We start from the raw sequence: 16,353 nt of genomic DNA on the forward strand, positions 1-16,353 counted from the left end.
AGCAATGTGCAATGACCAAGGAGCTTCCCACCAATGCGGTCAATGTGATTGGCATGTTGGCTTCATCTCTGGCCGTACGTGGCAAGGTCTGTCAGCAACCTGCAAATGATCGTGAGTTTACATCGGGCTCTGCCTGGTTTCCTCCTTCAAATAAATAAGTAAATAAAACACCAATCAAATAAATAAATAAATAAAATTCATCCAACTTTTATGGCCATTTAAGGGTGTTTTGTGACGTTCTTTTCATAAAAGCCTTACGTGTTGGCATCTAAAGCATCATTTTAAGGCCTGTGTGTGCTTCTGAAGTTTAATTTTTACATACCAATCTTCAGGTGAAACAATAGTCTTACATAAACTCAACTTTGTTTCCGCTGTGTCTGTGGCGTAAACTACGACTAAGGGGAGACAATCTACAAGTAAATGTGATGATCTATTCAGTTCCATCTCAACAGTTGTAGCCCTTGGAACAGTTGTCATACATTTTCGTCACTAATTCGCGGTAATTACCGGTAGAATGAAACTTAATCACAATTGAACTGCTCACTGCGAATTCACCACGGCTCCATATCAATCAGTTTTTTCTTCTGGTTAAATTTACAATAAACAGACGCAATGGGGATCCATCTGGGATTAAGATAGACGGACTCTTCTCTTAATCCCAGCATCCATAGGTTAGCTTACCAAAATGTTTATTTACCCAAATAAAACCCTATAGAGAAGAAATGTAACCTCTATTACTTAAGCGCCGTCCAATTTGTTCTGTTGTGCACTCAAAGTCTGAACCACACCGATTGGTTAACGTGAAATGCATCTTACACCAACCCCTGCAGCAACGGTGTCGCACACCGGTTAGTCGTGCTCTTTAGGAATGGAGGCGAGGAAGGTATAAATCTGAAGACAGTTTTGGCGCCACACGCTGACATTCAGCTATTCAGAGTCACCAGGCAACACGTGTATCAACAAGCCATATGTTTGCGAAAAGCGAGGCGATTCTTTTATCTTTACCTCATGCTCTCACTTTCATGTTCTTAGTGACACAATCATTGGGTAAGCATATCCACACAGAATCGTTTTTCATTTTATCTGCTTTGTTATTTGACACTCGGTCAACAACGATATCAAAATACAAATGACTCATCACGACGACAGTGTCATTGACGCCACACCGAATTTCCGAAGATTGCAGTCATTATACATGTTGGCAGCCACCACATTCACTTTTGCATGAGGGATAATTAACTGCACTGGTTTGTCCAGACCTGGTGCTATTTTCTCACTTAAAGAGCCTGATCTGAATCCTACTGCAAAGTCAAATGAACCTCAATTCATGTAGGCCTATTCCCCCAAAACACCAATGAAATAAATAGGCCTAACCAGAAATAAAGGGTCCATGGTTTGGATGTGATTTGAATCTGTGCCTCAGTAGAGAATTTCAAATATAATGTAAATTTTGCAAACTATAATTTTGTTCTGACGTTCTTCTATAATTATTATAAACTGGATTACACCCAGTGTGTTCAAGCAACTGTAAAATGTGTAAAATGTGGTCAGATTACAATATTTCACGTAAAGTACTTTAGTATTTTTCAAGTAACAAATCTTACTCGAGTCTGATCAGGTCATCCACTGTTGTTCCTAGTTTTTTGTGAAATTTGATTAATTTTTTATCAGACAAATTTAAGTGATGGCATCAAAAGTAACACTTTAAGGCCTTTTGATGCCAACACTTAAATTATGTAAAGTATCACTTTAAGGCCTTATGTGCTTCTGAAGGTACATTTTTACGTATCAAACTTCAGGTACAGTTATAGAATTGACAAAGTGAAGATTTTGGATATCAGACTTCTGTCATGCTTTTTGTTTTCATATACATTCATAAAATACATGTTAATTATGTACTGCATAGGAAGAGGCTGATGTCTATATTCAGTTGTTGTGAATGGATTTGTGCACTGACACTAGAGAAGTTGAGGTCTTGAGCCATCCAGGAATGGAGGAAACGATTCAGCAATACACAGAAGATGATCCGTATGTCGCCCAACTCCAGGAAGTCTTCAACAGTTGTGATGTGAGTGGGAGTGGCTTCCTGGGGGAAGCAGAACTTCAGGGCCTGTGCTGCAAGCTGCATCTGGAGAATGATTCAGAGTCGCTAATTAGACACCTGCTTCACGGGGATTCACTGGCAAAGGTATGTCAAGGTGACATGCTGGAAGCCTGCCCCGCATGCCAAAAATTCTTTTGGATGATTTACTACAGTCACTGTTTCATGAACATTATTTCTTGGTTTAAAATTTCACATTTTACAACTTGTACCCAGGCTCCAGGATGGCAAAGGATTATTGACTTAAGTCAAAAATTTCAGTCATTAAACTTGATGTGTTCCTTGCCGTCATTTTAACTGAAATGTGTATTACAATAACTTACTCAGGATTTACCTTGCCGAGCAACATTTTGACATTGTTACGTAAGAAATAACAATGATTATGTTAAAGTGATTTGAAATTTTGACTTGTGTTCAATATCGCTTCGTGATCCTTGGGCCCGGTGATCATAGGCTATGTTGATTGTCACAATGGTGATTTATGTTAAAACATATGTTGCCGTGGTGATTAATCGACTAAGCCAATAACTGTTTTCAGTTTGTGCAAGAGGCCCCTGCACATTTCTTATTGGACCTTGTCTTAATACCACTATGTCAATAAACAATCTTTTGTAAGGTTTTTGGCCAAGTTAGTCAGAAATAGGGGCCATAGACATGTGTGGCGATTTTGTCTTATTTTCCAGGAAGATTTGGGTATTACTGTTCATATTAAAATGAAATAAGCCATTGATCAGAATGCTCAGACCATGTGATTTATTTTTTCAAACTTTACTTTATGTTTTAAAATCATTGTTGGGTATAGTTATAAGAAATACACATTGATTTATTTCTTTACAGGTTGACTTCAGAGCATTTAAGGAGAGGATTGTTCAATACTTGTGTGAGACAATGACAGACTGGTGTCCTGTGGTACAAAATGACTCCTTGCAGGAAACAGATTACACTAGTAAATTATTGCTGTTCTTTATTTATTTATTTTTTTGTTTCTTTTTTTTTAGAAGACTTTGTTTGACTTCTGGTTTTAAACTGGTCTACTTAACTTTTAGAAAACATAGTTTTGAAAGTGGATATATTTCAAACACACATATGTCTCATTACCAGTGTTTTCCTCTTTATATTTCAGTGATTATAGTACAAATTGTGATAGAAGATATCGTCAGGTGTGATTCATGTATCTGTATTAAAATCTGAGTTTTCAGGTTTCAGATGTGCAGAGATATGCCAAATTTTCTGTCCAGAGAATAAGTGCAGTCTTGTCAAATTCTACTTTACCTTTCATGCACATTTCCAGCATTTGATTTTTTCACCTTTCGCTGTCCAAAACTGATTTACTTTATGAAGTAGACAGGTTTTCCAACTTTTTGAAATTGCTTCACTGCATTTGTTTGTTACGTCCCAATAGCCATATTGTCGATCAAGGTGCTGCAAAATTGAACCCATAAAATGCCATTCCAACATGGTGATTAAAAAGATTAGTTTGAAATCTATTTGAAAATGTAGATAAAATCATCATCTAGAGCTGATTTGTTAAATCATGGCAAATAAACAGATCTAGTACTGAATCTTTTCACTGAACTTGACTTTTTGTGAAACAAGAGCTCTCTGCGTTATAATAATTCTTTAGATCATTCCCTTTCAGGTATAAATGGTAGAAAACAGTACAAATTAGCCTTACCTAGACACAGAACAACAACCCTTACTGTTGAAAACAGCTGGAAAATCCCTGCAGATAATACAGTAAGTAATTAGTGCATGTGTAGTAATTATCCTTCACCTCATTTTGTTTTAATTTTTTTTTTTTAAGTTGCAATCAGATTGAATATGTTAAATAAGAAAAGCTTAATCATCCCAGCCAAGTCATTGGACTTTTAAGGTTTCAGTTGACTTGTGTTTAGTTTGCTATTTGTCTTCCCTTGTCACATGTACAGCAGATGTTGTGATCAGCTGTGCCGTTCATCTGTCTACCTGTTTGTGTGGTGTGCTGTCCACCTGTGTGTCTGCATTTGTTGGTAGCACAATTCCCCAAGTTACTGCTATAGTGCTTGTGTTTGAAGATAATATAAATATATGGACTTCAAATAAGGCAGGGCTTGTCAACACAATTTTAAACAGATAATTTTCGTGTAACTTCGTAGAACTGGTTGGGATGATACGTGTGTTGTAGATGTGCTTGGATATTGCATGGGTAGCAGTTAATTAGTTGCTTCCATTTGAAGGTCGAATTTGAGAGCTTGTCAACACAACATCTTATAGAGCTTTAAACAACTTTGTGTAAATTATTATGGCAAATGTCTGAGGATGTGTATGGGTTTCATGTGTTTCAATGGATCAGTTGTTTTTAAAGCTACTTTTATGAAATTGCAAGAAGGGATATGTCATTTTCAAGTGACGAATGGTTTAGGTGTATCTGCATACTCAGAAGTTTGCATTTCGCAATTGCTATTATAGCAATGTCTGTTTTCATGATACATAATGAATGCCTGGTTTGCTCAAGTACTCACATAATGCTCATACATGTAGTAAGGTGTAAAGTGCCAATCAAATAAATAGGATACGTGGTGACGTAATAATCTCGATTTTTTAAACTGAATCATCTCAGGTACACACACGTGTACAAATGTTGATAGGTGTAAATGTTTGGATGTATGTATGTAAAACCATTCACTGTGAAATAGCACATGAAGAAATACTGTGTTTAGAATGAAGTTGTTAGCCATGTTTTTTTTCCTTTCACAAATGTCACTAGCCTCTTCCAGTCAGTTAAATAATTAGTCATTGCTAAAAGCTCTCTTACAGGTTCAAGCCAAATAATATTAGTTTGTGGGACTGTTTCGTAACCACACTCACCAGGCGACTGTATAAATAGCTCACATACATGAAGTATTGACTTGTCTTCCCATTTCATCTCATATGACAAGTACATATGCTCAAAGCAGAGTTGGATATCTGTAAAATAAACACTGTACCATTTTAGGGGTGTTCAGATTTTGCTTACGTATAAATTCATGTAACATGTAAGTTGTGAGACCTCCACAAAAAAATCATACAAAAAGTAATTGATTTAGTATTTATCTCGTGGACTCACATGACATACATTTGCAATTACTGGCAAGTACCTGGTTTCAAAAAGTAAATGTGTTTTCATCTGGCTTTCATAAACCTCTTTCTATAAAGGTGGAAATTCTCACTTCAAACACCAGTCGGAGAAGTAAATTAACATACTGGAACTGATCTGTTACAGTTGTCGCATGGCATGGTAGCCTTTTTCTGCAAAGAGATTATCATTAGAATGGATTTATTATATAATAACCTGTTCAGTACATATCACACTAGGTGCTACTGACAGTCGGACACTTTCTGATGTTATAAAAAGAAAACATCTGTGATTGTTTGACTGCTGTCAGTCAAAATAACTGTCAGTCAAAATAAGCAGATCAGTTGCAGCTGATATATCAAGATATGTCAAGATATATGGGGCAGTGATCAGCCCAGTTTTCTTGTGAAGTATACAACTTTGAATAAATTGATGTTTCGTTGCCATGGTTTTCATTGCTCTGACAATAAGTCAACCAAATCACATGTGAATAATTAAAACCGTATTCACAGGATATTTGCAGAATTTAACCAAATTAAATTGTGTGAAAATAGGTAAGTATCTTTAGATTTTTTTCCTATTTTAAATTTGGTGGCTTCAAAAGACTACATGTAGATCAAGCTGTAAATTAAACCACTTAATCATGTTAATGCCTTAATTTGGACTGAACAAGTCAGAAAATACAGTTTATGTGTCAGAAAAATGAATTAAATTTTGAACGCGAATAATCAGTAAGATGATCTTACAAGGGAATATTATTTATTCTTTTTGTTCTTACAGAATCATTTCTCCTTTGGCATAAAACTCCAGATTGTTGAAATAAAACCAACTAATTAGAAAACTGTCAAAATCCTGCATGAATAAGAATGGTATAGAGATAAATGAATATGTAAATGTAAGCCTGGGCATTCATCCTGCTGATATATCTGAGCTCCAATATTGACCCTAGAATTGTGCATGTGTGTCCCTGTATATCCGTGTAGCTATGGTAATAATGTTCTGCAGGGGGCTGTTGATATTGACCCTGTGTGTGAGCGAGCAGTGTGACAGGTGTTGTAGGCACAAGGCTGTGACTCAGTCACTCACATCTATCCTCACATACATACACACACACCACAGTTAGTGGTAGTGCATCTACGGCCCCTGGGTGTGAACAGTCATGCATCCTCCGTGTGTACACACATGTACAGAACTTCAGTCATTTCTGCAGTGGTCTTTTTGATGAGAGACTGATACTAGTTGCCCACCTTCATGTCATGTTCAAGTAAGATATTATTTTGTATTGGCACATAATATTCACACTGCCATGAATGTAGGCATCATAGGTTATCATTGTCTACAGGACTACAATTTTGAGACCTTCGTTTCAGGGAAATTAGTTATGCATTTAAATCCAGTGAAAGACATGATGTTGATACTACTACATAGTTCTTCTGTTAAAGCCATAGGTTTAGTGAAATCAGCTGTATGTGTTTAAATACAGTTAAAGGTAACCAACATATACTACATCTTAGTATCATGGTTTGACTCTCCTGGGTTTAATCCAGGATCCCGAGACCCTGGGATCAAACCTGGGTCGGGTCATACCAAAGACTTTGAAAATGGTTCTTGCTGCTGCCTCGCATGGGACTCAGTACTGAGAGGTTACAGCAAGGAAACATGACTGGTTGGCCTGGTGTCAGTATGTGACTGGGTGGGTGTCATGTTTGGTGTTTTCGACATGATACTTCAGTGGTGGCAGCACTTTGGCAGCATGGACTTGTCCTGCCACAAGAAGACATAGTATATGTACACATTCCTCAAGGTTTGCCAGCAATCCGTGAATTGTCTTGGTTACCCCCTCCCCCCCTCCCTCCCCAGGTTTCCTCCCACCATAATGCTGGCTGCCATTGTGTAAAATATTTTTGAGTACACCAGTCACATAAATAAATGTATTTAAATTCAGTGAAAGATTACCAACATATAATCCATCTTAGTATCATGTACATGCAGGTATACTGCCTTCACTGTACAATCCTTTGGTTAGGTTTTCCTGGAAGACTTTAATGACTCTGGACCATGGATGAGGTATATACATGTAGTGTAATAAAGTACCAAAGTTGCCAATTCTATTACCCTTGATTCCTTTTTATTACATACAACGCACTGCTTGGCTCTATGCCAAGTGCACATTATCTAGGTCGTTAGATACCCCCCATCACGAGACAGAAGTGTTTGACTTCTGGATGGGTCTATTGTACTTCTGTGGGTGGATATAGGTTGTTGTTTACATTGATTAAAGCAGACGACATATTTATTTTCTGTCGGAGCGAATGTTCATTTTAAAAAAGAAAAGTATCATGTTACAGATAATTTAAAGTCCATAATTTAAAGGGACGTTTGAATGCACAGGATGCAGTTTAATTTGTTGGTGACTTGCAGAATTTAACCAAATTAAATTGTGTGAAAATAGGTAAGTATCTTTTCTCACCGAAGCCTACCCTGATAACAGAGATAATAATGGTTTCAAGAAATTATTTTTTTTTTACATACAGACCTGATAATTCTTCCTAAGAGTCAGTCTTTCAGCGGCCTCTCCTAAACGTCCCAGTTGACCACACACCATGGTATGGGAATCAACCAATGGGTCTAAAAAAGATCGGATCCATGATGTCTGATATTTCCCGCGATGCAAAACTTAGCCGCCGGTACACGAATCACTGCGTCTGGGTTATGACAGCCACAGTTCTTGACAGCTGATGCCGGATTTTCTGTTATGGACATTAAGTCTCTGACAGGCCACCGCAATGAATCCAGTGTACGGAGTTATGTCACCAAACGGTCCATTTCAAGACGCCGTGAAATCAGCATTATCCTGCATGCTTCAAGTGTGTTATCAGAAAATGCCAAAAGTGAAAATAATCCCATGTCAGTCACGCCACTCCCCGATGCTGTCGACTATGTTAAACGTAACAGTAGCAATACCATCCAAATGGCAAAATCCCAGTTTTCAGTCACACCTCAAAGTTTTGGAGGGCTGTTCAACAATGCAACAATAAATAACAGCAGAGTTCACATCAACTTCACACCTCTAGACAGAGGTGTTAATAAGCATTAACACATATCTATGATGTTGTTATTGTTTTGTTATTTATCAACATATGTTGATAAATTAATATTGAATTGAAAATGTGAACTGAAGTGTTCCATTACTTCAGCATTCGTTACCCAGTGTTTATGAATTTGATACAGAATACAACACGACCGCAAAGCATTTACACAAGTAAACCAAATAAAATTCAGTATCAAACTATTGTTAACCTAATTTTGTGTGTTTCAGTTATTTTTTTTCATACGTAATTCAAACTTAAATTACGTTTAAACAATTGAGCTCCCCACTTTTGTTGTCGTTTTGCTGATGCCAGAGGTTTCCAGCTCCCTTAGCTTGTAAGACAGAGTTTGGGAAAACTTTTTATCTGCCCGAACTCTCGCTTCCAGCAACGAGCGACCTCCCCGGCTCGCTATCAGTGTGGTCACTGTTTGACATCGTGCCTTTCTCACGGAAGCCTACCCTGATAACAGCGTCTTAGCTGAAATATGAAAGCCACCTTTGCAGATGTATTATTTTATAGTGCTATATTTTATAGTCGGAATTGTTTTCGAGAAACAAACGTATTCTTTTCACTTTTCCATCCTAGTCATGAAGCACGTCCGTAATATTTAGCATCGCATTTTCACACCCCATGTAAAACACATTATGGTTTCGTCGAGAATTAGGTCGCCCCTTTATAACGTTCGGTTGGAAGAAAACAACGCGTCTGGGAAAGTGGAGGCGTTTTCTGCTGTTAATTTATACCCCAATGGCGTTTTTGTTATAATTAGGAAAACATTTTGCTGCTACCAAGGTAATAGAATAGAAATAATGTTCGCGTCAGGGTAGTCTAACGGTAGTTTTACATCAAATCGATGTGGAAGAGTTTATATTTTAGGTCGAAGGCGAAGCTCTTCCACTTCTGTGTCTTCTCTAAACTCTTTTACTTCTGTGTGTTGTACATAAAGTTGATTGCAGACGAGCAGGCCTATTTCTCACTGTGACTGGTGGTTCCTGACTTACAGGTTAGAAGTCAGCACAATGATGGAGATGATGACAGATACGGCCTGACTGACTGTATGAGGTCTAGATCCTGTTGACTATCACAGTGACTTGTGGTTGCTGACCTACGGGTTAGAAGTGAGCACAATGATGGAGATGATGACAGATACGGCCTGACTGACTGTATGAGGTCTAGATCCTGTTGACTCTCACAGTGACTTGTGGTTGCTGACCTACGGGTTAGAAGTGAGCACAATGATGGAGATGATGACAGATACGGCCTGACTGACTGTATGAGGTCTAGATCCTGTTGACTATCACAGTGACTTGTGGATCCTGACTTACAGGTTAGAAGTGAGCACAATGATGGAGATGATGACAGATACGGCCTGACCGACTGTATGAGGTCTAGATCCTGTTGACTCTCACAGTGACTTGTGGTTCCTGACCTACGGGTTAGAAGTGAGCACAATGATGGAGATGATGACAGATACGGCCTGACTGACTGTATGAGCTCTAGATCCTGTTGACTGTCACAGTGACTTGTGGATCCTGACTTACAGGTTAGAAGTGAGCACAATGATGGAGATGATGACAGATACGGCCTGACCGACTGCATGAGCTCTAGATCCTGTTGACTGTCACAGTGACTTGTGGATCCTGACTTACAGGTTAGAAGTGAACACAATGATGGAGATGATGACAGATACGGCCTGACTAACTGCATGAGCTCTAGATCCTGTTGACTGTCACAGTGACTTGCGGTTCCTGACCTACGGGTTAGAAGTGAGCACAATGATGGAGATGATGACAGATACGGCCTGACCGACTGCATGAGCTCTAGATCCTGTTGACTGTCACAGTGACTTGTGGATCCTGACTTACAGGTTAGAAGTGAACACAATGATGGAGATGATGACAGATACGGCCTGACTGACTGCATGAGCTCTAGATCCTGTTTACTGTCACAGTGACTTGTGGATCCTGACTTACAGGTTAGAAGTGAACACAATGATGGAGATGATGACAGATACGGCCTGACTGACTACATGAGCTCTAGATCCTGTTGACTCTCACAGTGACTTGTGGATCCTGACTTACAGGTTAGAAGTGAACACAATGATGGAGATGATGACAGATACGGCCTGACTGACTGCATGAGCTCTAGACCCTGTTGACTGTCACAGTGACTTGTGGATCCTGACTTACAGGTTAGAAGTGAGCACAATGATGGAGATGATGACAGATACGGCCTGACCGACTGCATGAGCTCTAGATCCTGTTGACTGTCACAGTGACTTGTGGTTCCTGACTTACAGGTTAGAAGTGAACACAATGATGGAGATGATGACAAATACGGCCTGACTGACTGTATGAGCTCTAGATCCTGTTGACTGTCACAGTGACTTGTGGTTCCTGACTTACAGGTTAGAAGTGAACACAATGATGGAGATGATGACAGATACGGCCTGACTGACTGTATGAGGTCTAGATCCTGTTGACTCTCACAGTGACTTGTGGTTGCTGACCTACGGGTTAGAAGTGAGCACAATGATGGAGATGATGACAGATACGGCCTGACTGACTGTATGAGCTCTAGGCCCTGTTGATTCTCACAGTGACTTGTGGATCCTGACTTATAGGTTAGAAGTGAACACATGGCTTGATCTGTTGATTTTAAAAGTGACGTGATTTCTGACTTACAGGTTAGAAGTGAACACAATGATGGAGATGATGACAGATACGGCCTGACTGACTGCATGAGCTCTAGATCCTGTTGACTGTCACAGTGACTTGTGGTTCCTGACCTACGGGTTAGAAGTGAACACAATGATGGAGATGATGACAGATACGGCCTGACTGACTGCATGAGCTCTAGACCCTGTTGACTGTCACAGTGACTTGTGGATCCTGACTTACAGGTTAGAAGTGAACACAATGATGGAGATGATGACAGATACGGCCTGACTGACTGCATGAGCTCTAGATCCTGTTGACTGTCACAGTGACTTGTGGATCCTGACTTACAGGTTAGAAGTGAACACAATGATGGAGATGATGACAGATACGGCCTGACTGACTGCATGAGCTCTAGATCCTGTTGACTGTCACAGTGACTTGTGGATCCTGACTTACAGGTTAGAAGTGAGCACAATGATGGAGATGATGACAGATACGGCCTGACTGACTGTATGAGCTCTAGATCCTGTTGACTGTGACAGTGACTTGCGGTTCCTGACCTACAGGTTAGAAGTGAGCACAATGATGGAGATGATGACAGATACGGCCTGACTGACTGTATGAGCTCTAGATCCTGTTGACTCTCACAGTGACTTGTGGTTCCTGACCTACGGGTTAGAAGTGAGCACAATGATGGAGATGATGACAAATACGGCCTGACTGACTGTATGAGCTCTAGACCCTGTTGACTGTCACAGTGGCTTGTGGTTCCTGACTTACAGGTTAGAAGTGAACGCAATGATGGAGTCATGGCTTGATCTGTTGATTTTAAAAGTGACACGTGATTTCTGACTTACAGGTTAGAAGTGAACACATGGCTTGATCTGTTGATTTTAAAAGTGACATGTGATTTCTGATTTACAGGTTAGAAGTGAGCACAGTGAAGACAATGAAGACAGACATGGCCTAACTGACTGTATAGTACAACTTAAGGACCAGGAAACATTTGAAGCTGATGGTAAGTACATGTAAACTAAGACATCCTAGGTTGCCATATGCTTATTAAGTGCATTATTTTCAACAGTTTTTCTGATGTGGGTGATTTATTGATTTGGTCAGAGCTGAGTATAGAGCGTGATCATCAGTACAGGTAAAGGCCATCACTGGGGTGTGATTTATGGCACTGTTATTGTAGGCCTCTTACTATCAAATCTCAAGTCTTCATTTAGACAGCCAGTAAAGAGGTACACCAGTGTCAAGACATCTTTGTTGTAAAAGAAGGTGAAATGATGAGAGATTGACATTCCTGCTTTGGTCTGTTGTGATGTCACATCATCGATTGCTGACGTATAGCTGCCAGTATCGCTGCACTTCCAAAAACTAATTGCGTCATTCCAGCATAATGAGAGCCTTGAGGACGAGCTACGCAGAAGGCCCAAATAACATTAGAAGGCATCGTTTTCTTCTGTGACATTGCAATGTGTATGTGCTTCACATATGTTTTATGACCACACATGCATCAATAATTGTGATGTAATAAAGGAAAGAACAAATGAGTTCACAGCTTTGGACCATCTTAATGCAGATGGGATGGAGTATGTTTAATGGTTCCCCATTGCCAAACTTGACGTCATATGTGCCGGTCACATGTAATAGTATCCATGTCAGGAAAATTTTATGGAAATTGCTAAAGATCTTGTTTTTGAGGACTCTTTAGTTTTTGAGGGCTCTTTAGTTATACGTGTTAAACAGTGTTATTCATCTTAAATCCTTTTGAAGCATTGTGTCACCACTGTTCCATAGGATTTTCATCATATCATTTTAATACTTCTACCCAGTTTAATTGGAGCTGGAGTAAATGGTTTAGTGATTGTTTTGTGTCCACAGGTGAGCTAGAGATCAGGATGGGGGACGTGCCGCACCTTGAACCTGAGGATGAACCTCTGAGGGAGATATGGCGACATCTCAATCTCCACATTGACCAGGATCTCACAATGGCTGATCTCAAATTGATCTGTGATCACATTGGGCTGGACATGCATCAAGAGGTCTGACAACTTCTACTCTAATGGATACAACTATTTCATTAATTGCATTTTAAAACCTAGTACAATACTTTGCCAGTGCTATTGACGTAATGTTCTTTTTTCACAATCCCCCCATAAGTTAAGGTAAATTTCTGCTTCCAGTAAGCCCAATATTCTGTTAAAATTGCAGGCTGTACCTAGTTGCAAATGGGTTGTTGTCTGTTGATTCACCCACACTTAGTATAAATGCCTATAAGCAGTGGATAGCACCGGTGATGTGGCTATTTGCCCAATCTATGAATGTTTGTTGACTACCACTGGTCATGCAGGTGGTTTTGCAGCTGGAACTCCTGTTTTTCTCCACCCATAGAACTGATCACCATTTTATGAATGAAAGACTCTTGAGTATGACACACAACAATCAAATAAATAAATATCTTTTTTAAAATTTTTTTTGTACAACAGAAGTTGTACATTCATAAGAAACTCGTTGCTGTCATGTCACTCCCAACTTTTAAATGCCACTGAAAAAGTTGAAGCGAAACCTTTCTTGTGAATTTCTTTTATGATGATGGTATTGTGTGTTTGCCTGCCTGAAGTTAAAAACCCCAAAAATTGAAATTGAGGTAAAACTAGGGAATAATTTCAGGGGGCTTCCTGTATGTGGTAAACCTGGAATACGTGTGTGCTCAGCACTTCCGCGGGTTAAGTGGAAAACGAAAGATACCATCATTATATTAGTCTTATGTGTTCATTGTTTTTTTCCTGACATTATATTTTCTTTTTCCTTTGTGAGCAGGAGTTGGAGGACTTATTTAGTCGCCTGGATACTGATGGAGATGGGAGAATTGCCTTTGCTGAGGTTCACGAGGGTCTTTTTCAGCACGGTTTATCCAGTGGTCAGACTGATGAAACCTTCTCTCAAGACCCCCCATCTTTACCTCAGTCTAGTTCCCCCAAACGTCTATCCAGCCTCCCAGGAAGACTGTCTGGGCTGGATGACAGCCTTAGGAGCCAGCCCTCCTCACTAAGAGGGACACCTTGTGGGATCTTCTCAGCACTTGACACAGAGAAAACAGGGTGAGTGAAGCAAGGACTAGAACAAAATCTAGGCTGGATTTTTGTGAAATCTACACATCATTATTTGCCAGTTGAATTAATGAACTAGAAAATTCCAAGCCTATTTATATAATGACTGCAGCTGATTTGTCCTGAAAATTTTAGCTTTGTGTACTTACATGCGTAAAAGTACTTCATATCTCGTCTCCACTTACTTTGTGGTGTCTAAGGGTCAGCAGTAGTCTAAAGGCCATTTATGTGGTCTTACATGAACTTGCATCAGCTGCCACAAACCAGTATAGCCTACACACTTACATGTAACTTGTTGTGTGTTTGTTTGGAAGTGTGTCAGTTGCTTGCCAAAGGTTGGCCACTTACTATTGGCATTCCGATTTTCTTCTCCCTTCAAACTGTGATAACAAATCCTCTTGAGTATGATGTTAAACACCAATCATTTTGTCATTTGTTGTTATATATATGCAAGTGTTTTATTGTTTATCTCCTGTCTCCTGTAACTTGCAGGCAGTGTTTTGCCAATGAATTACTTGAGTACTGGGAATCACTTGGGGTTTCACATGGAGAGGAGATCCTCATGGTGAGAATTATTGTCCTAATCAAAAGACGAAAGACAATATTTTGATACCTAGTATGTATTTACTGTTACACTTTTACAGTGTAGATTCAACTTGATGTGTATGTTGCTAGTTTTGTTGCAGACAGGTGTTTTTGATTTTCTGTTAGCCTTTCTAAACTGAATATGCTTTGGCGTTATTAATATTTGAGTGATAACTGAGAGACTTGTGTCACAGTATTTTATGTCCTGTCTATATGGTAATATGGTGTTGTTGGACTATTTCTTGTTTCAGGATCTAGGGTTTGATCCTCACAGTACCAGTAAAATCAGCCTGGGAGAGCTTTCCTTCCTCCTCACACAGGAGATGGCAGGGCTTTCTAATCAGAGTGGCAAGTTCCAGGCAGCATTTCTTTCTTACCAGCAAGAGTTCAGCCATTACAGGTTAGTGGTACTTCTGGGTACAGCTAGAATATAGACTATATGGCATTCCAGTGATGTTGATAGGTTTTCATTGAAATGAGTCGGTGAGACCCACAGGTGGCTGAATGAAGGGGCCCCTTGGAGAATGAGTGGGTCCAGAATAAAACAGTTTTCTTTGGGATTAAACTCGTGTTTGATTTCGTAATTTTAATAATTATTTGGATAGGTGATGATTGAAGCTATGAACATGAGATGTCTTCTGCGCCTGATAGATGCCCTATGAGGACCATAGTGTACACCTTAGTGTGAGGTATAGATGAGTTGTACACCCCATCTATATTATCTGTGGTGTACTGTACCTCAAGTACACCTCAGCCATATGTTTATATCCCAGATGTACCTCAGGAACTTTGAAAAAAATCAACACTTTGAAGATGTACTTGAAATACTTCAAGAGTGTTTGAGCGGTTTGTGAACAAGAGGTAATGTACCTCAGGTACACCTTAAAAGCTTTGAAATTTAAAAAAAGTAATTTAATTAATTTTGAAAATTGCTGGTCTGAAAAGAATCTGGTCATGAGGTTCTGCTTCACACTGTATAAAGTATCAGCTGGACAGGATTTTGGTTAAATTTTCACATGCTCACCCCCTCTGTACAGGATCTGAAAATGCAAACTGTTGACTAATTTAAGTCATCCTGTAGCCCTCACAAAATGTTTGACAAATGTTTACTTTTTATTTGTTTTATTATAAAGACCTAAGAATATGTATTTTAAGAATTGCCAAATATTGGGTGACATAATTTAGTACTGCAGTCTGATCAATGTTGAGGAAGGTTAATTGTGATCAGTCATTTAAGCAGTATTGTGCTCTCTTGTGCAAAAAAAAAGAACAACCTACCTAACCTTTTGTTATAAAGGGCTTGTAACATCAAACCAACAATATTGGTATTTTAGCCTTAGTTTACAAATTTTTATATAGAAGTTAAAGGTTTTTTTGTGATGATGTTTAAATGATGAGTTTTTGTTCACTCCTCAGTGTATTAATATGCAATAACACGCACTGCAGAGATGTATATACACTGTACTGGATTCCCTTGACACTTTCTTTTCTAGGATTTTGCTGGAACAGTTAACTGCAGAGCGAAAGAAACTAAAGAAAGACCTGGTTGATGCTAACAACAGAAATGACCTGCTGGTAAAAGAGGCGGATGAGCGTCATCTCAAAATTGACCAGACAACAAAAAGCCAAGTGTTGTGAGTACTTTTTTGCACGCTTAAATATTTCCGAAAACACTTTTGAAGAAATAGCTCAAAACCCACATTGT

The 16,353-nt window shown here is 39.1% G+C and overlaps 1 protein-coding gene across 1 annotated transcript in view; it reads left to right on the forward strand.

Moving 5' to 3' along the window:
* Nucleotides 1-920: 920 nt before the first annotated feature.
* Nucleotides 921-16,353, forward strand: part of LOC135466908 (ninein-like protein) — a 34,142-nt gene continuing 18,709 nt past the window's right edge. The window contains exons 1-10 of the mRNA XM_064744660.1: nucleotides 921-1,047; nucleotides 1,907-2,188; nucleotides 2,939-3,047; nucleotides 3,741-3,838; nucleotides 11,872-11,965; nucleotides 12,835-12,995; nucleotides 13,774-14,054; nucleotides 14,556-14,628; nucleotides 14,900-15,048; nucleotides 16,142-16,282. Coding sequence (XP_064600730.1) covers nucleotides 1,940-2,188; nucleotides 2,939-3,047; nucleotides 3,741-3,838; nucleotides 11,872-11,965; nucleotides 12,835-12,995; nucleotides 13,774-14,054; nucleotides 14,556-14,628; nucleotides 14,900-15,048; nucleotides 16,142-16,282 — 1,355 coding nt within the window. The 5' untranslated portion in view covers nucleotides 921-1,047; nucleotides 1,907-1,939. The remainder of the gene's footprint in view (nucleotides 1,048-1,906; nucleotides 2,189-2,938; nucleotides 3,048-3,740; nucleotides 3,839-11,871; nucleotides 11,966-12,834; nucleotides 12,996-13,773; nucleotides 14,055-14,555; nucleotides 14,629-14,899; nucleotides 15,049-16,141; nucleotides 16,283-16,353) is intronic.

Source organism: Liolophura sinensis, chromosome 6, assembly GCF_032854445.1.
Source record: "Liolophura sinensis isolate JHLJ2023 chromosome 6, CUHK_Ljap_v2, whole genome shotgun sequence".
Lineage (NCBI taxonomy): Eukaryota > Metazoa > Mollusca > Polyplacophora > Chitonida > Chitonidae > Liolophura > Liolophura sinensis.